Below are 24,841 nucleotides of genomic sequence, written 5' to 3'. Positions count from 1 at the left end.
CGAATTTGCTTCGCGCATCGACCTCCTCTGATCTGTCTCGAGTGGGGATCGGTGCGCGCGCATCCTAATTAACGGGGATGATCTGCGGTCCTTTAGTTTGATAAGGATCGCAGATTTCGTCGCGGCTCGCTATGGTGGGGATTCGCGATAGTCCCTCTCGCTCTCACTCTCATGTGATTGATACGGTTACAAGCGTAATATATGGCGTGTACTTCGGTCGATAGCCAGCGCGACAGTGATCTATCGATTTTCGGCCGTCTAGCGGATCGAACCCGGTTCCCCCCCACTCTATCGCTTTTCCGAATTGCCTATGGCGTATTACCACCGCGCGAACTCTAGGGCCCCGGACAGTCACGAAATTGGCCAAGGAGCCTATCGCTCTCTTGACCGGCGGAGGGGCTTCCTCTTCTTGGTTACGAGGGCACCGACCCCGGGGCAGCTCTCCCTTGACGGGGCGAGACGGCGTCAGGGTTTTCAATCAGTCGCAGCGGACGAGATGTTCAGTAGAGCTGTTGTCCTGGCGACGCCTCCGGTTTGTTTGCCGAGTGTCCTCGCGCCAAGCTCTCATCTCGATATTGGCCATTTGCTTCCGATCGGGCGCTTCCTGTCTGCGGGATGCTGTTACATTCCCGTGACAATTCGGAGGATCGGTGGTTCCTTCAGCGCGTCCCATATACGGCCCTGAAACTTGCCGTTCTCGGCACGCGCGACAGATGTCATTATGAGGTCCACGATAATATCGGAATCTCTTAGAGGAGCGCTCTCGAATCCTGTATTTTCGGTAACGAGTCCCGTTAGAGGGTGGTCCGGTCCTTTATGGCTCTCAAACATACGCGGAATTGACGGAGAAGTAACGTCGCAAAATTTTCAACGTCACAATATGTTTTCTTAATGCATTTATTTTAAATTATTATGAAGGAAACATAGTTGCTCCACACATTTTCCGGTAATAATCTTGCTCTCGAATTTGTAACTATATTTCCGGATGTACTAAATAACCGTTCACTAGTTACTTGTGTCGCAGGTATGGCTACAAAACGTCTCACCACTGTGGATAGTAGTGGAAATCTTGAACGATTCGATTTCCGCCGGTGCATAATATTAATATCCCTGGAAACAACGCTTTCGGACAAATACATCGCTATTTCCCTATCTTTCCTGCTATGAAATGTTTCCGCATGTCTTTTTGTGTTTCCTAATGTATTGTTTAGGAAAGGGTATAGCCGGATAAGGTAGTCAAAATTGCCCTTGAACCGAATTATATCGATGATGGGTCATTCGATAGGACACCAAGAAAAAACATACTGTGCAAAGTTTCAATCCTGTATCTCGATCCGGAGGGTAGTTATGGGGTAAAATCGAGAAATCAGTTTTTGGCCTATTTTCCCCAGTTAATGATGTTTAGAAATTCTGAAAAAAATCTGACACATGTCAAGAACCCAAATACATACTTTGCAATTGGTTTCAGATTTTTAAAGTGAAAATCCTGCTTGTAAAAAATCAAAAACCTGAAAAAAATCGAAAAAATGCAGATTTCACATGGAAGTTCTAGAGTGTCCACATTTATATTTTTACAGTAGCTGTATATTGTTATAGGTATTGTTTTATATAATATAAGGTATAATTTTTTCAGGTTTTTTGGTTTGGTGCGCCGCACAGTGGGCCAGATCGACGCGCTAGCTGTTCATGAGCTAAAAAATGAAAGTCCTCATATCGATTTTTAACCAATGCACAGTGATTCTTAAATGTCCATTACATTCGAAAACGATAATATTAATTAAAGTTATTAAAAACTCTCGTTACAATAAGCGTTCAAAGATCAAGCTTTTTCAGATACGATTTATCACCGAAAAAATTCCGTTTCTTCATAACGATGTCCTGGAAAACCTACTGAAGATTAAGTGCCCAAATTTTTTTTATGAATAATGTATATCTATGTTGAGAACGCCCTAGGAACTAAACGTTAATGTTCATAATTTATTATTTAAAAAAATGCTTAGCCAACTAAGGAAAATCGTCAAAGTTTTTCACCTTTGACAAGGGTGGTTGTATATGTGTGGTAGTTGTGGTTATTTTCACCAGCGTCGTTTTACTTTTTGGCTTACGCCTTCATATAACCAATCCCAATCTTCATTAGTCATGTGAAAATGCTCTTCAATACAGTCTGGGCATTTTGAGGCAGGTCGTAGTTTTGCAATAGTAATTTCGCAAATGGAGCATCTGATTGATTGCCCTACGTGCTATTGTGGGGATGCACAAAATGTGCCATCCTCCCAACTCATGATTCCAAGCTTCATCTTCAGACATGTTATCATAACAATTTTCACATAGTCTTTCTTGAAAGTGTGTGTATATTGATGTGTACCGAGGCGTAGGTACGCATTTTAGTTCCAGAAGTTTTCGATATGTTTCTGGATGATTTTCTGGTATAACCCCGTACATAGGACCACAATATTCTTCTATTATTGCTTCTTCGGGTATGTATTTTGGTCTGGGGATCGGCATGTTCTTAAATTTGTAACGAATATTTCTTATCGCTTAGTTTATTAAGTTCCCAAATGTCATTCTTATTTATTTTTATTAGGCTCAACTCTCATCAATGTAAAGGTAACGAAGGAAAGCTATTGTTAGTATTTGAATTACAATAGATTTTTTTTTATTTGAAAGGTATAGAAATTTATTTTGTTAAAGCCGTATTTCGATGTCTTTAATTTATGGATGTTTGAAATATGGTCAAAATTATATCAAAAATAGCAAATTATAAATTATTTATTATTAATACGTTGAATAGTACAAATATATATATATATATATTGAAACAGGTGTGTTTCGTCGTCGTTCGGCTTCCTCGCGTTCGGGCTCCTTGGTGTTGAACAGCTCGCCGACCCAGGGTTCTAAACGACAAGTGGAGTGACGACGCGAGGAACGGAGTCGGTACGGGTGAAATAACTGAGACGAGTCGGTTGCGGGTAAATAAATTACACTCGCTGCCTTTCGGACGCGTAAGCTACGGTGCCTCAGGATACGGTTCCTCAGGATATAGTGCACGGTGATAATGCTACGGTGCCCGTGAGTTTAAAACGTCTGACCGTGAGAGTACTACCTTAACCTGTATGTGGCGTAGGACGCAGGCAGGATGAATAGGAGTAGAGTTAGATCACGACTGTCGTCGTGATCTCCCTACCTAGGCCGGGTTGTCGTGGTCCTTCGATGTCCGTGACGCACGGGTCATCGAAGTTCCTCCGGACAGTCGTTCAGGGAGTTCGGTCAAGGTGACGCACCTTGTCTGGCTCGACTGGCCTCGTGGGCGACTCGCCTCACGAGGGTGACTTTCTAGGCGGTTCTTAGGCGACGTCGAAGGGTGACGCACCACTTCTAGTTCGGCCGATTTCGTGGACGACGCGTCGCACGAAATGTACCGGTGACGCACCGGGTATGTTCGAGGTGGAGTACAACTCGCACCAGCGGAGCGACAGGATAACTGGACAGGAGGTTCTCCGACGAAGTCAAAGGGTGACGCACCGCTTCTTGTTCGTCGGCTCTCGGAGGCGACGCGCCTAGCGAAAGTGACCGGTGACGCACCGGGTGTTCGAGGTGGAGCACAGCTCGCACCAGCGGAAGTACAGGATAACTGGACAGGAGGTTCTCCAACGAAGTCAAAGGGGTGACGCACCGCTTCTTGTTCGCTGGCTCTCGGAGGCGACGCGCCTGGCGAAAGTGACCGGTGACGCACCGGGTGTTCGAGGTGTAGCACGGCTCGCACCAGCGGACGGGCAGGACGGCAGGGTTCCGACGAGGCCGAAGGGGTGACACACCGCTTCTTAATCGTCGACTCTCGGAGGCGACGCGCCTAGCGAAAGAGACCGGTGACGCACCGGGTGTTCGAGGTAGAGCACGGCTCGTACCAGCGGAACCAGGATGCCGATAACGGCGGAGACGTGGACAACGGTTACAGGTAGAATACTCACAGCACTGGAATATCGCACGATGTTGTCCCTGGATAACTGCTGGCAGACTCAGGTGATTTTACTCTGTTCGCGACGGCTTTTATAGGAACGGTTCGGTGGTAAGGGATGGTGGTGCGGTGCGGTATTTTGATAATGACGTATACCGTCTTTCGAACAGTATTTTGGAAATTTGATTTGGATTCCCGTTGGAATACGGGCCTGGGTGCGGGGTACGTGCGGTACAGGCGGTGTTGTTGTTGTGACAGGAGGCCGGTGGTACGTTACTAGATCGCGACGTTGTGTATAACCGGTGGAGGTTTGCTAGGGGTTTGTTCGTAACAGGCCTACGATATGTACGTCTGTTACAATATATACATATATATATTGTCACGCTAACCTTTTTCCGACGAGCTGTTAGACCCGCGGAAGCCGGTTACCTTCGGGCCTTGCAGGCGCTGAGACCAGGCCGCGTGCAAGCCGAGTGCACGCGGTCCGCCCGAGACAATACGAGACTCGAAGATTCGACGATTTCCTCACGAAAGCTAAAGGTTCGGGCGCCAGGCACCGCAAGGATGCCACACGTAACGCAAAGCACTGCTCGAGCTCGGAGAAGCCGAGGTCGAGAGCCGAATCTTCGAGATACGCGGATCGAAAATGACGTCGCGACTGGGCCAGATGGTTCGAACACGGGGTGACTAGGACAGCCCTCTCGGCAGGACGGATCTCACAGGGAATCGAATAATTCGACTACGATATGGTCTCGAGCTATTTATTGTAGCAGTCGTTGATTTACAAAATCAGCGGCCACGTGGCCGCGACCCGAGAGCCCGCGCTCTTCGTACAAGATAGCGAAAAGATGGCCGTTCGCTGCGCGGTTGTCCTACCGATTTCGCTCGCAACGATACCGCTGACAATTATCGTCGTTTCGTTCGCCACGAACTTCGGAAACGCGAGGCTCAGATGACCGGCGAACTGCGAGACTGCCGCGATGACTTCCGCACGTGAATCGCCCCGACGCGTACGTTATCGATTACGCGATCGAACGCCGACGGACAGAACACGCGTTTCGACAGGAGACACAGGATTCGAGAAACGCGAAGATACCGAATTGAATTACTCTCACGAACGCGACTCCTCGGAAGACAATCTTCCGCACGCAATTTACAGAGGAAAACTCTCCCGAAATATTCCCGAACAATCTCAAAGCATTCCGAGAGGAATGCGAGCGAATTATCGAGGACGGAACGGGAAGCGTTCGTCCTCGCACGACGAAGGTCGAGCCGGCGCGCAACGAAAATACCGAATGGATCACCAGTGCGACTTACCGTTTCTCGTGCTGTTTTTCGTTCAGATGTAATTGACCGGCTCCCGGTAGAGCGTGCGACAGCTGGGCTCGGGTGGACGTTGTCCCTAGCTCACGGAAATCCTCACAGGACACGTAACCTCTCCGCGGCGCAATTACGACTTTCGCAGTACAAGACGGAAAAATGGCGTGTATGTCGGACGATAGCCAGCGCGACAGTGATCCATCGATTTTCGGCCGCCTAGCGGATCGAACGCGGTTCCCCCCCACTCGACCGCTTTTCCGAATTGCCTATGGCGTGTTTCCACGGCGTGACTCGACGGCACAGGAGCGTTCCCTCTTCGCGCCCTAGGGCCCCGGGCAATCACGAAATTGGTCAAGGAGCCTATCGCTCGACTTGACCAGCGGAGGGGCTTCCTCTTCTTGGCTACGAGGGCACCGACCCCGGGGCAGCTCTCCCTTGATGGGGCGAGACGACGTCAGGGTGTTCCGTCAGTCCGTATCGGACGAGATGTTCGCAAGCTGCTGTCCTGGCGGCGCCTCCGGTTTGCTTGCCGAGTGTCCTCGCACCAAGCTCTAATTTCTCGAAACGGCCATTCGCTTTTCCGTCGGGCGCTTCCTGACCTTGGGGCGATTGTTCATTTCCCGTGACAATTCGGACGGTCGGTGGTTCCTTCTGCGCGTTCCATATATGGCCCTGAAACTTGCCGTTCTCGGCACGCGCGACAGATGTCATTAGGAGGTCCTCGATAATATCGGGATCTCTTAAAGGAGCGCTCTCGAATCCTGTCTCGGTACGTGTCCCGTTAGAGGGCGGTCCGGTCCTTTATCGCTCTCGAAAATATGCACGGAATTAACGGAGAAGGGACGTCGCAAACGTTGCAACGTCACAAGATATATATATATATATATATATATTGATAGAATAATGAGGAAAACGCTTTATTTATTTAATATATATTCACAAATTAATAAACTTTATTTCTTTTTATATAATAACGTGGATCTACAACGGAAACTCTTTCAAACGCAATTACGCAATACACTAGTCAAGTTCCTAACCTTACATACATCATTGGTCAAGATGACAACTAACACATACAGTTTACAAAATCATATTTCAACATATATATACAGGGTGTCCCAAAATTCGTGTACTTAATTGAAATGGGAGGTTCCTGAGACCATTCTAAGAGACATTTTCCTTTGCACCAATGTCAACTGCGGCTTTGTTTAGGAGTTATTAACGAAAAACACGGACCAATCAGAGTGCGCTCTGGGCGGCCGCGCCGCGCCGCGCCGCGCCGACAAGCGAGTGTCGGTGGTACGCCGTGACATCGCAACGAACAAGAGTTTCTCGATTATGTGAATGCTCTCCGATTTCAATGAGCTTTGGATATGTGGTCAAGATCATTATTCTGAACAACATTTCTCTTTAGACTTTTTGGCGATCGGCTTTAGTTTACGAGATTATCGCGAGAAACTTTACTTGTAAATCCATGAGATCGATGTACTACTAGCTTCTATCCGATTTCAATGAGCTTTGGATATGTGGTCAAGACCATTATTCTGAATAACATTTCTCTTTAGACTATTTGGCGGTTGGATTTAGTTTACGAGATTATCGTAAAAAAAGAGAAGAAGCACAGAAACTGATTGTATTAAAAACTCACGTATTCAGCCGTAAATCCATTTGCTGCTTCGAAATGTGTGTCTTAAAATTTCTCCACACTCACAATTATTGTTCACATTTGTCAACACATAGTTATGCACTAATAATAATTGCCATATCCCTTGTACTGCTGCACAAATCACAACAATCAGGTAATGCAATCACTAGACCGCGGATTTCATGTATTTGTAGCAAACATGAGTAGGTGCATTTTAATACAGTAGTGAGATTAAAATAATTTCAAAACACCATAGTATTATTTTCAACTTCTTAAAATGATCACAGTGAGAATCAAATATCTGTCTGGCTCCTGTCCCTTGTAATAGCGGCAGCCAACATTAATGTTGCATAAAGATCCGCAGTCTAGTGATTAGTTTTGTAACGGTTCTGCTTCCGGCGAGATGCGTCTGCCACGGTGGTCGTGTCCTCTCGTGCTGAATAGCTCGCCGAGCCAGGTTCGATCACTGGCGAGAGAATCGACGGAAGCTGAAAATGACTCAGTGCGCGGGGCGAGGAATAACGACGATGTATTTATATATTTTCGGGCCTCACTACAGGTACTTTCGCGGGACCGGATATAATTGGTGCATGAACCTATCGCGGGTCGCGAGTCGCGGCGCGTGGCCGTCCGTTCGCGTAACTGGTGCGTGGGTTTACCGGCGTCGTGAGATCGGGGCGTCGCGGCGCGTGCCCGGCGATCGGTACGGATAACGACTCAGGGTACAGGCGAGGATGGTGCAGGAAACCCTACCACGAGTCGGGAGGACCTCGTGGCGGTTCTACGATAAACGAAAGGGATGCTGTCCCTTTCATTTACACGTCTCCGTGGCTGACGGAGTTCTCGAGGTGCTGCCTCGAGAGACTGGGTTCGGCGGCTGGCCGAACGGCAGAAAAGATGCTGTCTTTTCCGTTCAGGATACAGGCGGGATTGGTCCGGGAAACCCTACCACGAGTCGGGATGGGCTCGTGAAGGTTCTACGACAAACGAAAGAGATGCAGTCCCTTTCATTTGAACGTCTCCGTGGCTGACGGAGTTCTCAAGGTGCTGCCTTGAGAGACTGGGTTCGGCGGCTGGCCGAACGGCAGAGAAGATGCTGTCTTCTCTGTTCGGCGAGTATGCTGTACCCGCCGTGGGAACTGTCGATGTCGAGGAGGCCGATGCTGTCGGTAGCTCGACGTCGAGAGCGTGGGAATTTTAGGAAGAGTGAATAGCGATACGTACCACTATTCTGGAGAAGGCTCCTAGCTGCTGGCTAGGATGGAAAAGAGGCCCGTGCCTCGTTTGCATCGCCTTTTATAGGCCTAGGTTGGTGGTGGGGGAACTGGCGTGGGGGAACGCGGATGTGTGACGTCGTATTTCCGTGTCCGCCAAGATGGCCGAACCTCGACGTCCGTTTCCCGCCGAATGTGTCTCGGAGCGCGGGACTGTACGTCGTGACGCGATGCGTGTATACGGCGTGTTCGGCGGTTCTCGGTGTCGGTCGGCGGTGTTCGGCGCGTGTCTCTTAGTAACAGGCCTGCACCGTACAGGTCTGTTACACCCCCCTCCCCCTTCAGGACAGCGAAAAGCAAGAGAGCGAGGCCCCATTTATTAAGTTACGAAAGACAGTCGTATCCTGGTGTACATGTGGCGGCGTAGTATCGGTTCCTTACATCTAGGGGTAGGTAACGAGTAAACGGTACTGGGTTGGACAACACAATAGACGTATATATTTATATAGAGACAAAAAAACATCCTTACAACTACTCAGTCTTGGTTCGCCAAGTCGCAAAAAGAAAGAAAAAGAAATACATGTTGTTTTGGTGACGCGGTCGAAGGCGCGGTCAAAATGGCACAAAAAAAAAAAAAAAAACCATTTGCGCGGGGCGTCCGCGTTTGGACTGCTTACACCTAGTGCCCTTCTCCGGCAGGGAGAAGGGGTTACGTCGCGCGGTTATAACTGTTTCCGGACTCGGCTCGACGTACGGAAAAGAAACGAAGGCGAAACAACAACAAAAATGCTCTCTTTGGCGCGGACGAGAAAAGAAATAAACGATCTATTTGCGCGTTGACCCCGAGTGCCCCTCCCCGGCGGGGGAAGGGGTTGCGGCGCGTGCTTACACATATCTCTGGTGTTGGCTCGACCTACAGACCGGAGGGGAGAAAAACAATAACAGTAATCTCTTTGGCGCGGAAGAAAAAAAATAAACGATCTATTTGCGCGGGTCCGCGTTTGAGCGGCTTCAGTGTCCAGTGCCCTTCTCCGGCTGGGAGAAGGGGTTACGGCGCGCGTTTCACCCGTGTACGGGCGTCTACCTACCGGCGCCATCTCGGCGCTTACACCGGCGCAGTCTTCCGTCCGGCTCGAAGAACAGCATCCATCGCTCGTCTTCGAGGGATGCACGGTACCGCCTCGTCTGGACGCACCTGTTGGGTACCTCCACGTAGCGGCCGTTAGGCAGCTGGTACCACGTCGTGGGGCACGGTGCGTAGCTTCCGTCGTAGGCGATCGGGCGAGGGGCCCCCGGTGCCCTTCGCCATGGTGCCACCGGCTGTCCGCTGTTTCCCGGCTGTTCCTCCTCCGGCAGTTCCGGGTCCGTTGCCGTCGCCACACTTGGCCGGATTACCCCTGGGGGTCGCTCCCTGGTGGTCGTCTCTGTCGGGGCTGCTGTTGCAGGCGGGATGGCCGGCCCCGGGCGTGCGTGGGTGGGCCCTGCCCGTGGGTCGGGTCGAGGCTGTCGACCCGTACCCTCGGCGTCGCCGGTACTACGTCGTTGAGCGCTGGTGGGCGTGTCTGCGGATTGGCCACGCTGCCGTGTGGGCGTCTCGAAACCCTCTGGTTCGGGGATTTCCGACGGCTTCCGCTGTCCTGTCGTCGTCGCCTTCGGGGTGGGCCCGGCTGGGGTCCGTGCCCGTTGGGGCCTTGGCAGTAGGGCGTTGTGGCGCCGCGCCCTGGATGTTGATCGGTTCCTCCGCTCGGCCTTGGGTGTCAGTGGTTCGTTGGGCCACCATTTCGCCGGCTCTGGAGTTTCTATCCGGTGAGGTTGGACGGACGGCGGATGACCGGCCCGTTCGCGGTGGTCCTCTATTGTTGCCGGCGGCAGGGTATCCACCGGGGCGATGCCACTGGCCACGGCGGGCGCTGGCCGTCTGGCCACGAGTCGTATTGGGGTGGGAAACCACGTAACCGCTCGTATTCGTGGTGTGGTGGACTTCGGCCGTGCGGCGGCCGTCGTTTTCGGTGCCGAGGTGGCTCCCCTTCCCGCCTCAGTATCCCTTGTTGTCCCCGCGGGCTTAGCGGTAGAGGGCCGCTTCGAAGTGGTCACCGGTTGGGGACGGGTGGCCTTCCGAGCCGTGACTTCCATCTTCCGCTCTGCCGCTGTGCGTGTGCGCACCACGTGGCGGCCGGTGGGCCCCTCCTCTCCCCTGGCGGTGGTGCGTGAGCGCACGGCTTGGCGTACGGAAGATTCCGTCGCAGTCGCCGTTGTGGGTCTCCCGGTCTCCATCGGTGTATCCTCGGTGGCACCGGTGACCGTAGCTGCGGTCACCGATGTCCGCGTTGCCCATTCCGGGATGGTCGGCGTGGGTGGTCTCTCGTCGACGTTCGACGGCTCGTCGAACAGGTCGCGGAGGTCCCCGTAAAAATCATCCATCTTTTCCCTCGTGCTGGCGTGTCGTCGCTGCTGCTGCGGTGGATGCTGCGATTTTGGAGCTGCTTGCCTATGACAAAGATGAACAATGTTTGTTATTTTTCGTGGTCGGCCGCGTCGCCGTGGTGGTGGCGCTCCGCCAGAATTGGTGTTCGAGGCGGTCCCTTCTGCGGCGCCCTCCGCCGTACTCTCCTCGTCCTCTCCGGACCCCTTGGCGCCCCTCGCATGGGGTTTCAGGTCTTGCACGTGAATGTGTCGTGCCCACTTCCCCTTAGTGTCCCGGAGGTCGACGATGACCGGTGACACAATGCGTCCGACCGTGTACGGACCGCTGTACTTCGGAGCGAGCTTCGCGGCGATGCCGGCCCCTTTGTCCGAGAGCGTATGTTCTCTTTTCCAAACGCTCTCGCCGACGGCGGGTTTCCATTCGCGGTGCCGCAGGTTGTAGTGTTTCTCCTGGCGACCAAATGCTTTGGCCAGGTGCAGCCTGGCCAATTCCTGAGCCTCACGGAGATTTTCCCACCTCTGTGTTGCTGGTTCGGAGCTGTCTCCAGCCGGGTGCTGCCCGGGTGGTCGTAGCTCCCTCCCTTGGTTGAGGTACGCCGGACTGTACCCTGTTGACTCGTGCCATGCCGTGTTAATGGCAAATCGTGCTTCGTCCAGCTTCTCGTCCCATCGCTCATGGTGGTTCTCGGTATATTGAGCGAGCATGGTCTTAACGACCTTGTTGGCCCTTTCGACCGGATTACAATGGGGCGAGTACGGTGGCGTGCGTCGATGTTGAGTTCCCGAGGCCCGCAGCATTTCGGTGAAGGGTTTGCCGATGAACTGGCGTCCGTTATCAGTGATGATAATTTCTGGTGCTCCGTGTCGGAGGACGACATCCTTCAGAATGGCCGCGGTGACGGCGGCGCTGGTGGCTTTTCGAAGTGGCGTGAGTTCGACCCACTTCGAAAAACGATCGAGAGCGACCAGCAGCCATATGTGTCCCCGGCGTGAACGTGGCAGAGGGCCGACGAGGTCGATGGAGACCGTGTGCCACGGTTGTGTTCCGGGGTTTGCGTGCATGTGTCCCGCTGGCTGCTGTGGTGCTGTCTTGTATTGTTGACAGCTCGAGCAACAGCGAACATGGCGGGCCACCTCCCTAAACATTCCGGGCCAGTAGTATCTTTGCGCCAGGCGAACAATTGTTTTGGCTATGCCGAGGTGTCCGGCGGTGGGGTCGTCGTGGTGTTGGTGGAGGAGGGCCTCCCTTTCCCCCGCCGGCACGCACATCTTCCAGGCGTTGCTGGCCGTTGGTTCGTTGTAGTCGAGCTGGTGTAACAGGTGTCGAAACAGTTTCCCCTCGCGTATCTGGTAATCTGGAACGGACGCGGGGTTTTGGCGGACTGCTTCGATCTTTTTCTGGTACCACGTGTCGGTGCGCTGTTTCGACTGGAGCAGATTTACTTCTGGTACTGGAGTGTTTCTGGAGAGCGCATCGGCGACGTAGTTGAGTTTTCCGGGTCGATATTCAATATCGAAATCGTACTGCTGCAGTTCGAGGGCCCATCTTGCGAGCCGTCCCGTCGGGTTGTCGATCTGCTGCAGCCAACGGAGTGCCTGGTGGTCTGTCACGACGGTAAACTGGTATCCTTCGATGTACGGTTTCATCTTCCGTATGCCCCATACGACGGCGAGGCACTCTTTCTCCGTCGCACTGTAGTTCCGCTCGGTCATACTGAGGGTGTGGCTCGCGTAAGCGATGACCCTTTCCTCGTCTCCTGTGCCTTGGGTCAGGACTACGCCCAGTCCATGGTCGCTGGCGTCCGTTTGGAGCGTAAAACGCTCCGAAAAATTTGGGCACGCCAGTATCGGGGCGGCGACGAGTCGTCGCTTCATTTCCTGGAACGCGGTTTCTTCGGCCTCGGACCACCTCCACTTCGCGTTCTTACGGGTGAGTTTGGTCAGTGGTTCCATCAGTTCGGCGAACTTGGGCACGAACCGGCGATACCATGACGCCATCCCATGGAATCGTCGTACGTCTCGGATGTTCTTCGGCGTCGCAATTTTGGCGATCGCGTCTGTCTTTTCTGGATCGGTGCGTATCCCTCGTTGGTCGACCACGTGTCCCAAGTATCGGAGGCTGTCCACACAGAAGTGACACTTATCTGGGTTTAGCCTGAGTCCGGCGGCTCGCAGGCGTTTGAAGACCTCACGCAGATGCTGCTGGTGAGCTTCGAACGTCGGACTGACAGTAATAATGTCGTCCAGATATGCGAACGCATACGGTTCTAGTTCCGGGCCGATGACTCGGTCGAGCAGTCGCTGAAACGTCGCTGGCGCCGAGTGCAGACCGAACGGCATTACTTTAAATTGGAACAGCCCTTTCCCGGGTACCGTGAACGCTGTCAGTGGTCGACTACTGTCTTCCAGGGGTACCTGCCAGTATCCGCTCTTTAGGTCGAGCGTTGTCAGGAATTTGGCGCCGCGTAGCTTGTCGAGCGTCGCTTGTATATGCGGTAACGGGTACGCATCTTTTTCCGAACGTTCATTGAGTTTCCTGAAGTCGACGCAGAATCGTGGCTTCCCGTCTTTTTTTTTTACCACCACCACTGGCGAGCTCCAAGGGCTGCTGGAGGGCTCGATCACTCCGTCCCGTAGCATTGCTTCGACTTCGGTGTCGATGACGGCCTGCATCGCTGGATTCCGCGGGCGGTACCGTTGTTTTATCGGCGTTTCGTCTGTCAACTTGATTCGGTGCTGAACGAGGTTGGTGCGTCCGGGCACTGTTTTAAACAGTTCCATTTCGCCGGCAAGAAAATCGTCCAGTCGTTCACGATCCTCGGCGCTGGGGGTGCGTAAACCCGTTTCCAGATCTGGTTTTGTTTCGGCGAGGTACGCCACGGGCCATGAGGCAATATCGGCCGGTGGCCGTAATTGAATTCCTAATGCGGCAATTGTCTGGATGCCCAGGAGTACCTGCGGTCCCATCTTCGGCAATATGGTGAACTCGTGTTCCCACTCGTACCCCATGGTGATAAACGGGAGGCGCAACGTGCCATTCGGACGTGTGTTTGACCCGTCGGCCAGGCCGACCAGGCCGTTCGTGGTCTGTGGGGTGATGCCCTGTTCCCGGGCCCACTGCTGTACTTCCTCATTGACGCACGACAATTGTGCCCCTGTGTCCAGGAGGGCTTCTACCTGCCGGCCGAGAATCAGGATGGATAATAGTGGCCGGGGTGTATAATTTATTGCGGGGGCCTGCGGTCGTTCAATTGGGCCGCGCCCCTTGGCCCGTTTCCCGACGGTTGTCCGGTGTGTTGATTACCTGGTGGGTGGCACTCTCGTGTGAGTATTCCGTCTCGGCCGCACCGTGCACAGAATCGTCGATATATATTCCGACACTCGAAGCGGTTGTGCCCCCGCTGTTTGCACCGCCAGCAGTGCGTGACGGGGCTGTATGTGTCGTTCGACGGGCCCGCTGTGTTTGCCGGTTGCTGACCGGTATTGTACGTGGCCGCCACGTCGGTCGTGCGATGCTCCGGACCGGCTTCGTAGGCGGAGCTCCGGGCGAGAGGCTTCTGTATTTTATTCTTTCGCTCGAGTGCCCTCTCGATCCGTTGGACCTGGCCCAGTAGGTCGTCCAGGTCTTTAACGTGGGCCGGGTTAATCACGACGGTATGCTCTGGCAGCATATTTTCGTATACCGTTTCCAGGTAATCGGTGGTCGGGATGTCGGCCCGTCGCATCAGCGTGATTAGGGCGTGCATATACTTCTGGAACGGCTCTCCGGGTTTCTGAGTACGTTCACGGGCCTCTCGTTCCCGCTGTAACTGTGTCTGCTCCGCGGAGAAATTAGCTACGAACTTTTTCTTGAAGTCCGTCCATGTGGTAATTCCATGTTTGCTATTACGATACCAAACCTGGGCGTCTCCACGTACCAGCTCGGTAACCCCTCGCAACAATTCCGCGTCGGAGAGGCAGTAGGCCTCCTGCAACTCCGCGAGCCGTTCTACGAACGCGTGCGGGTCCTTTCCGTCAGTGGTACATGCCCATTTACGCATGCGATCCATGTTCCTTCCTGGGTCGTTCGGTGGCTCGACGGTGATGAAGGTTTGTGCGGGTGTTTGTATGGGCGTTTGTGCGGGCGGCCCACTGGCCGCTGGTTTCGGTTCGTCCATTCTGAACAGTTGCTCGGGTATGCAGAACAGATCCTCCGTCTGTGTGCGGATACAGTTCTCCCAATGTTGGCGGAGTTCCTCCGGGGTTCCGGTGATTGATACTCGTAGGCGCCGCAGTTCGGCCAGTATTCGCTTCACTTGTATCGCGGTGACTTGTGCAGGGCGTTGTGGCATGCCCTATTGCCTGCACTTGGTCCCTGGAGACGTGCCGCGGTTTGAATCTGCCCGCGCGGTTGCAGTAACGCCGTGCGTCCCGAGATGGCGCGCACTCTCACTCGTGTTCATTGGCACTGTCACTATCGGTCGACACTAGATGTCGCGGACTGTCACGCTTGTCCGGTTTCACTGGTTCCTTTGATCGAACGCTAGATGTCGCGCGCGATGCATCACTTCCGACCGGCGAGGTGTCCGCACGTTAACCTCGAAATTCGGCCACGTGGCCGTTATTCCGACGCGTGATTTTCGCACCCAGTCCCTGTTCGGGCGCCATGTAACGGTTCTGCTTCCGGCGAGATGCGTCTGCCACGGTGGTCGTGTCCTCTCGTGCTGAATAGCTCGCCGAGCCAGGTTCGATCACTGGCGAGAGAATCGACGGAAGCTGAAAATGACTCAGTGCGCGGGGCGAGGAATAACGACGATGTATTTATATATTTTCGGGCCTCACTACAGGTACTTTCGCGGGACCGGATATAATTGGTGCATGAACCTATCGCGGGTCGCGAGTCGCGGCGCGTGGCCGTCCGTTCGCGTAACTGGTGCGTGGGTTTACCGGCGTCGTGAGATCGGGGCGTCGCGGCGCGTGCCCGGCGATCGGTACGGATAACGACTCAGGGTACAGGCGAGGATGGTGCAGGAAACCCTACCACGAGTCGGGAGGACCTCGTGGCGGTTCTACGATAAACGAAAGGGATGCTGTCCCTTTCATTTACACGTCTCCGTGGCTGACGGAGTTCTCGAGGTGCTGCCTCGAGAGACTGGGTTCGGCGGCTGGCCGAACGGCAGAAAAGATGCTGTCTTTTCCGTTCAGGATACAGGCGGGATTGGTCCGGGAAACCCTACCACGAGTCGGGATGGGCTCGTGAAGGTTCTACGACAAACGAAAGAGATGCAGTCCCTTTCATTTGAACGTCTCCGTGGCTGACGGAGTTCTCAAGGTGCTGCCTTGAGAGACTGGGTTCGGCGGCTGGCCGAACGGCAGAGAAGATGCTGTCTTCTCTGTTCGGCGAGTATGCTGTACCCGCCGTGGGAACTGTCGATGTCGAGGAGGCCGATGCTGTCGGTAGCTCGACGTCGAGAGCGTGGGAATTTTAGGAAGAGTGAATAGCGATACGTACCACTATTCTGGAGAAGGCTCCTAGCTGCTGGCTAGGATGGAAAAGAGGCCCGTGCCTCGTTTGCATCGCCTTTTATAGGCCTAGGTTGGTGGTGGGGGAACTGGCGTGGGGGAACGCGGATGTGTGACGTCGTATTTCCGTGTCCGCCAAGATGGCCGAACCTCGACGTCCGTTTCCCGCCGAATGTGTCTCGGAGCGCGGGACTGTACGTCGTGACGCGATGCGTGTATACGGCGTGTTCGGCGGTTCTCGGTGTCGGTCGGCGGTGTTCGGCGCGTGTCTCTTAGTAACAGGCCTGCACCGTACAGGTCTGTTACAGTTTAAATATCACTATCACGAACACAGCTAATAGCAACCGTTAGCTTTGAATTGACAAGTCTTTGGAGATGTTCTCTCTACCGCGGCTCGAACGACACTTCCGCAAGATTTTTCTAAAGAATTTAGGAAGGGCATTTAGAGTGTCGAAATTCGAAATGCACGCTGTAGCACGTTTACGAAAACGACGGGACGGTTAGACGAAAAACAGAACGCGAGAAGGACCGCTGTAAGATTTACGGCAAACACATGTTTAGTTTTTCCTGCAGATTGGTACGCAGAGTCAATGGGTAACCGCGCGTTCGGAAACGTCATCCGTCCTTTTACCCAGCAAGGGGTAAAAATGTCAGGTCAGCGTACCATCCCTATTGTCCTATACCTTCCTTAAGAAACTTTCTAAAAGAAGGACAGACGACGTTTTCGAACGGTTACCCATCGACTCTGCGTACCAATCTGCAGGAAAAACTGAACATGTGATTGCCATAAATCTTTAAGCGGTCCTTCTCGTATCCTATTTTTCGTCTAACCGTCCCTTCGTTTTCGTAAACGTGCTACAGCGTGCATTTCGAATTTCGACACTCTAAATGCCCTTCCTAAATTCTTTAGAAAAATCTTGCGGAAGTGTCGTTCGAGCCGCGGTAGAGAGAACATCTCCAAAGACTTGTCAATTCAAAGCTAACGGTTGCTATTAGCTGTGTTCGTGATAGTGATATTTAAACTAATCACTAGACTGCGGATCTTTATGCAACATTAATGTTGGCTGCCGCTATTACAAGGGACAGGAGCCAGACAGATATTTGATTCTTACTGTGATCATTTTAAGAAGTTGAAAATAATACTATGGTGTTTTGAAATTATTTTAATCTCTCTACTGTATTAAAATGCACCTACTCATGTTTGCTACAAATGCATGAAATCCGCAGTCTAGTGATTGCATTACCTGATTGTTGTGATTTGTGCAGCAGTACAAGGGATATGGCAATTATTATTAGTGCATAACTATGTGTTGACAAATGTGAACAGTGATTGTGAGTGTGGAGAAATTTCAAGGCATCTGTGTGAAATAAACATACGAATTATTTATCGCTTCGAAAGTGAAAGTTAAATACTGGATCGTCGACTTGACCGCGCATCCCTTAGGCCTTCTACCACCGCCATGCAGTTCGTCGACCTGGCCGTACGTCCCTTGGCTTTCGGTACTGCCGTATACCTGAAGACATCTGTGCAGTTCGTCACCGAGTGACCCAGTGACACACATTTCGAAGCAGCAAACGGTTTTACGGCTGAATACGTGAGTTTTTAATACAATCAGTTTCTGTGCTTCTTCTCTTTTTTTACGATAATCTCGTAAACTAAATCCAACCGCCAAATAGTCTAAAGAGAAATGTTATTCAGAATAATGGTCTTGACCACATATCCAAAGCTCATTGAAATCGGATAGAAGCTAGTAGTACATCGATCCCATGGATTTACAAGTAAAGTTTCTCGCGATAATCTCGTAAACTAAAGCCGATCGCCAAAATGTCTAAAGAGAAATGTTGTTCAGAATAATGATCTTGACCACATATCCAAAGCTCATTGAAATCGGAGAGCATTCACATAATCGAGAAACTCTTGTTCGTAGCGATGTCACGGCGTACCACCGACACTCGCTTGTCGGCGCGGCGCGGCGCGGCGCGGCCGCCCAGGGCGCGCTCTGATTGCTCCGTGTTTTTCGTTAATAACTCGTAAACAAAGCCGCAGTTGACATTGGTGCAAAGGAAAATGTCTCTTAGAATGGTCTCAGGAACCTCCCATTTCAATTAAGTACACGAATTTTGGCACACACTGTATATATAAAAAATGGAATAATAATAATAATAATATGTTTATTCATTCATGAATAAGCGGTGGTGGTAGTGATTACCAACGCTGTTGGATTTCCCGGAGTATTCCTCTATAAATCCACCACCAATCGTTTTGAGTTATATGAAAATGTTCTTCTATGCAGTCTGGACATTTCCAGGCATCTTTTATCGTCGCTATATTTATTCCACATCGTTTACATTTTATAGCCCTTCGTGCTGCAAAGGGGACACACAGTATGTGCGATCCACTTTCTATGTGTTCCCAGGCGTCTGCTCAAGACATGTTGCCGTAGCAAGTTTTGCATACTCTGTCCTGAAATAGAGTATATATTGAACTATACCACGGTGCCTTGACGCATCGTAGTCCCAAAAGTTGACGATATGTGTCTGGATAATCTATGGGTCTGACCCCATCCATAGGCCCGTAGCGATCTTCTATTAATTCTTGATATTTCGAATTTGGTATCGGCATTTTCAATCTGTTAAATACATAATCATATACAGGGTGTCCCAAAACCCCTTCGACTCCGGGAAATGGGAGGTTCCTTAGGTCATTTGAAGCAACATTTTCCTTTGCACCAATGTCAGCCGGGGCTTTGTTTAGGAGTTATTAACGAAAAACACGGACCAATCAGAGCACGACCTAGACGCGCGATGGCACGTTCAGCCAGGCGCGCCAGGAGACGAGCGTGGTGTAACGCCGCGATGCCGCAACGAACAAGAGTTTCTCGAGATTATGTGAATCTTCCCCGATTTGGATGAGCTTTGGATATGTTGTCAAGACCATGATTCTGAACAACATTTCCCTTTACAGTTTTTGTCAGCCGGCTTTAGTTTACGCGATAAATGTAAAAACTTGTAATTGTAAATCGATCGATTGTACTATCTTCTACCCGATTTGGATGAGCTTTGGATATGTTGTCAAGACCATGATTCTGAACAACATTTCCTTTAGACTCTTTGACGGTCGCGGAAGAACTTTACTTGTCAATTCATATGGGTGGATCTTTTTACCCGACTTACGGCAACGTTATCCGAACGAGAGAAGAAGCAGAAACTGATTGTATTGAAAACTCACTTATTCAGCCGTAAATCCATTTGCTACTTCGAAATGTGTGTCACTGGGTCACTCGGTGACGAACTGTACAGATGTCTTCAGGTATACGACAGTACCGAAAGCTAAGGGACGTACGGTCAGGTCGACGAACTGCACAGCCGGTGGTAGAAGGCCTAAGGGATGCGCGGTCAAGTCGACGATCCAGAATTTCACTTTCACTTTCGAATCGATAAATAATTCGTATGTTTATTTCACACAGATGCCTTGAAATTTTTCCACACTCACAATCACTGTTCACATTTGTCAACACATAGTTATGAAAGAGGTAAGGAAAGGAAAATGTTGCTTCAAATGACTTAAGGAACCTCCCATTTCCCGGAGTCGAAGGGGTTTTGGGACACCCTGTATAATAATAATAATAGTATTTTATTTCCCATTTCGGGTTACAAACGCGGAACTCCGCTCCGCTTACAAACTTCACCTTCCTTAACTCTTCTAACTTCTAACTTAAATTTACACTTAAACGAGAGAGAGAGAGAGAGAGAGCACACCGTTCGCTCATTCCTCACACATTCTTCTTCATTCATTCACACACTCTGGACCCCCGGTTCCGCTGCTCACCCTTTCTCTCATCTCTTCCACTCTTCATCCATACCTTCCCTTCCCCTTCCTCCCCTAACACCTCTGCCGCCACTTCTTGCCACCCTCTATCTCTTCACCAATCCGTACATTCCTCCCATATATGCTGCCACGACTCTATCCCTCTCCCACATATCCTACAGCTCCTTCTGTCTTCCTCCTCCCAATACCTTCCCCCTTTCATTTTACTCCCTAATCTATATCCCGCTACCAATTGCCATCTCTTTTCCTCCCAATTCTTCTTCAAGTAGCCTGGTATACCTTCACCTTTTATCATCTTATACCACCCATTATACCTCGACTCCCTTATCCTTCTCCACCTCTCCTCCCTTTGAATACTTTTCTCCTTTCTTATCAGATCCTCCCCCCTCAGCCGTCCTGCATCCCTCAACTTCTCTACTACCCCTATATTCCACCTCCTACTCTCGTAAAACCTTCTCCTCTCCTCCTCTCAACCCTCCAATGCCCTACCTCCCCTTGCTCATTCTCTAATCTCCATCCAGCATTTCCTCTTCCCTCACTCAGCTTCCTCTCATATTCCCACGCCCTCATACCAACCCTACCTGCCAACAACTCCCTCTGTAATTCTTATTCCCACTCCTACTCCCAATACCGATCTTAAATACCTCTCCTGTACTCTCTCTATTTTCTCCCTCTCTTTCCATCCCCATATTTCCACCCCGTAACTCATTACTGCCCACCCTAATCTATCAATAACCAAATTCTTCTTTCCCAGTCTTTCGCAAATTTCCTTTTTCCTATTCCCCACACTTGCCTCATAGCCACCGCCCCTTTCTTCATCCTCTCATCTACCTGTCCCTCTTGCCTCCCACTCGCCATCATCACATATCCTAAATACTTAAACTTCTTCACTCCCTCTATTTCTTCACCCTTCTACCACCACTTCACCCCCCTCTCCTCCCACCTCCCTTTTTACATCTCATCATCTTTGTTTTCCCCACATTAACCTCCAGCTTTTTCTCATCTATATATCTTTCCAGTCTCGTCATTAACCCTTTCATCCCATCTTCATCTTCCGCCAAAAGTGCAATATCATCCTCATATGCTAACATGTAAATCTTTTCTCTCCCCACCTTCACCCCCCCATCTACCTTTCTTCAACTCCTCCATATCCGCTATTAACATTGTAAATAGGATTGGGCTCAATGGGCAACCCTGCCTTACCCCTTTAACCGTCCAGAAGCTCTTCCCTTCTTTCTTCTCCACCCTCACCTTACTCCTCGTTTCCCTTAGAACCTCCACACATCTCTCCACTAATCCTTCTCTTACCCCCGCTTTCCTCATCGACCCTGCTAATACCTCTCTATCCACTGTGTCAAACGCTGCCTTCATGTCTACAAATAGTACCAGCATCTTCCCTCCCTTCTTAGCTATCTGCCTATTTATTACGTAATTTAGCACATATATATTGTCCATTGTCCCTACCCCCTTTCTGAACCCCGTCTGATTTGGCGGAAGCAGCCCCTTTTCCTCTACCTCCTTCCTTAGTCTTTCCGCTAACACTGCCGCATATACTTTATATGCTGTCTGTGTTAACGGCACCCCTCTATATTCGTCCACTTTTTCTCCTTCCCCTTTCTTAACTACCGGCACTACTATCCCCTCCGACCAGTCCTCCGGCCAACCCTCCCCTCTCCATACCCTGTTACATATCTCCCATAGTCTCTCTCTTATTACTTCCCCTCCATGTTTCATTAGGGATCCCATCCCCTCCTGTCGCTTTCCCCTCTTTCATCTTTTTTATTGCTGCCCCTACTTCTTCTCTTCTTAATTCCTCCTCTTCCCCCTCCCTCCTCTTTCTCCCTTCTTCTCCTCTAACCCCCACCAGTTAACTCCCCCTAATACACCTCTAAAGTAATTGTCCCATTCCTCTATGTCAATTTCCTCATTCGCTCTTTTCTTACGCTTTCTCCCTCTATTGACTATCTTCCATACCTCTCCCTCTGTTCTCACCCCCTCTATTTCTTTTTCCCACCTCTCTTTTTCCCTTCTCTTCTTCTCTTTACATATCGCGCCTAGCTTATTTCTCGCCTTCCTATATTCTACCCTACTTCCCCCTTCTCTTCTCCATCTTGTCAATTCCTCTTCAGCCTCTTTCTGTTTCTCCCTAAATTCCTCGTCCCATCATCCCTTTCCTTTCTTTCTCCCCTTCTTCTTCTCCATCTTTTCTAACACCCCCACTACTTTGCTTTTTATCTCTCCCCATTCTCCATTTATTTCCTTTCTCTTTCCTTCACTATCCCCAAATTTCTCCGCAAATTCCTCCCTTCTTTCCTCCGTCCACCACCCTTTTCCCCTTCCTCCCCCTCCTTCCTTCCCTCCATCTTTTCTCTCTTCCCCTTTCCCTCCCTCTATCCATACTACCACTGCTTGATGATCCGAATCAACTCTCCCCTCTACCACCATCCTTTCAACTCTTTCCCTAGTCTCCCCATTACCTATTATACAGGGTGTCCCAAAACTCCTTCAAGTCCGGGAAATGGGAGTGTAATGTTCCGATTTCGCGATGCCCCGTAGCTCAGGAGTCGACCAGGGTTCTGACGGGTAAATTAATGAAGTGAAGGCGAAATCGGGTAAAACAGAACTTTATTCTCGCACTGCGAGTATTAGAGAAAGAACGTATAACATAAATAGATGATCCTTCGTGCAGGCCGGCGAATCCGGCCGCGTAACAAAATATATTATGATAACCGCGATGACGGCGGATGGAGCCTACGACTATTCGCTAGCTGGTTCGGCGTCCCTGGTCTAGTAATGAACAGAAAAGATAATCCGACGATAATTATAAAAGCGATCAGGCGGTCAAGAGCGATTAGTAATTAACCGGTACGCGGCGAATGCTTTCGCGGTAATGGTTCCGAACGTTCGGCGGTCCGGAACGCAGTATCGGACGGCGCGGGACCTCGCGGGGTCGTTTCGGAGTTGCGCTGGGAGGTGGGAGGTGACAGGATACGGTCGGAGGTCACGGCCCGACGCAGCGTAGGCGCCGCGGTTTTCCCCCAGGAGCACCTGAGGGACAAACCACGGTTCATACGTATCTCAGAGGCACCTGAGAGGTTCGTATCCGCCGCCGCCACACCAAATCGCGACGTTAAACCGCGGAGGTTCGACCCACGGACGGGGCCGGAGGCCGGTCGCTCCGTGCTGGACGGTCGGAGAGCCGAGTGGTGCCGCAACCCTCACACAGAAGCACCTGAGCGACGGGTTACAGATGCACGCACCTTAGAGGCACCTAAGGGTATTCGTGCCCACCACACCGACACGACGGGTCCGGTCCAGCCAAGGCGATGGCACGGCGATCTCCGAGAGTCGGGGACACGGTGGGGAGTCGTTTCCTGGAACTCGTGCTTCCAGCCTGCGTTCTGGACGGATGTATAGCTCTGAAAAGGGCTCGTACGATCCGGTGTGCACGGGAGTGGTTCCAGGCGGACTCCGTCGCTTCGGTATTCCGGCGCGAATAATATAGCGCACGAGAGCGCGGACCATGGAGAGTGCCGCTCTCGGTCGAGCGGCCGCGGCGCTCTCTGATTGGCGCGCGCCTGGTCGCGACGGTGATTGGCGCGTGCTCGTGTCGCTGATGTTTATAAATATAGGTCGCAGTCGGTCGCTCCTATTTCCGCGACGCTCGCGACGAGGTATGGCCTCGTTGCAGGAGGTTCCTGAGGTCATTTGAAGCGACATTTTCCTTTGCAAAAATGGCCACCGCGGCTTTGTTTAGGAGTTATTAACGAAAAACACAGACCAGTCTCACCAATCCGAGCGCGACCTAGACGCTAGTTAGCACAGTCGGCCCAGCGCGCCAACTGTCTATTGGTCGACTGTGCCAACTCGCGTTTAGGTCGCGCTCTGATTGGTCCGTGTTTTTCGTTAATAACTCCTTAGAAAAGCCGCGGACGCGATTTATGCAAAGGAAAATGTTGCTTCAAATGACCTAAGGAACCTCCCATTTCCCGGACTTGAAGGAGTTTTGGGACACCCTGTATAGTCTATCACTGATTCCCCATTTCCTAAATATGTGAATTCTCCCTCTTCATCTCCTTTCATATCCCCATTCATTATTTCCCACCCCAACTCTCCCAAAAGCTCACATAGTCTTCTTCCCTCTTTATTTACTTTCTTATCCTTCGATCTAACTTCTTCTTCACTTTCCCCCTCTTCTGGTATTCTCCCCCCTTGTGTACCCGTCCTAGCGTTGAAATCTCCACCAACTATGACCCTCTTTCCTTTTCTTCCATCCACTTCCTCAGGCTTTCTACCTTCCTCTCAAAGTCCTTATTCACATATATTCCTACTATTTTCCATTCATCCTTCCCTAACCATATTTTCCGCGCTACTATTCCCTCTTCCCCCCCCCTCCTTCTCATCTTTCTCCATTCTAATACGTTCCCTTACTCCCACTATCATCCCTCCCATCGCTCTTCCTTTCTTCCATCGCCTCACTGCATATTGCACTTCCCAAATATACCCTTTCGTCGCCATTCGTCTCACTATATCGCAGTCCTTTCTGTCTACCCAAGTTTCACTCATTATAACTACATCCCATTCCTTGATTGCCTCCCAGAACTCCCTATCTTTAATTTTTTACACCCGCCACATTCCAAAATGCACCCTTGTATAATTTCCTATTCTCTCCTATCTTTCCTTCTACTTTTCTCTCTACATATTCTTCCGCTTTTTCTCCCTGTTTTGTACCCCTCCTTATTCGTTTCCCTGTTCCTCAAACCATTTCTCTTCTATTTCATCCCATCTTCTCATTCTATTGTTTACCCACATCCTCATGTATCCTATTGGTACTCTTTTTCCCTCCCTTCTCTCCCTTTCCGCTTCCCTTTCTATTTTCCATCTTGTCCTTCTTTCTTCTGTAGTCATATCGTCCTCTATTCTTTCATGTCTACCTTTTAATTCCTTCTGCG

The 24,841-nt window shown here is 51.1% G+C and overlaps 2 protein-coding genes across 2 annotated transcripts in view; one reads left to right on the top strand and one right to left on the bottom strand.

The window, feature by feature from the left end:
- Positions 1-24,841, top strand: part of LOC143220012 (uncharacterized) — a gene marked incomplete at its 3' end in the record, with an annotated part of 383,990 nt that overhangs the window by 62,307 nt on the left and 296,842 nt on the right. The gene's annotated exons all lie outside the window — the stretch shown is intronic.
- Positions 18,267-21,623, bottom strand: LOC143219998 (uncharacterized). Its single transcript, XM_076445761.1, has 3 exons — positions 21,405-21,623; positions 21,020-21,302; positions 18,267-18,385 (listed from the first exon to the last, which is right to left on the bottom strand). Exons 1-3 carry the CDS (start codon positions 21,621-21,623, stop codon positions 18,267-18,269), a joined length of 621 nt encoding a protein of 206 aa, XP_076301876.1.

Source organism: Lasioglossum baleicum, unplaced genomic scaffold (genome assembly GCF_051020765.1).
Source record: "Lasioglossum baleicum unplaced genomic scaffold, iyLasBale1 scaffold0130, whole genome shotgun sequence".
Classification (NCBI taxonomy): domain Eukaryota; kingdom Metazoa; phylum Arthropoda; class Insecta; order Hymenoptera; family Halictidae; genus Lasioglossum; species Lasioglossum baleicum.
Note: the sequence above shows the minus strand (reverse complement) of the source record. Positions and strands in the feature narration are given on the sequence as shown.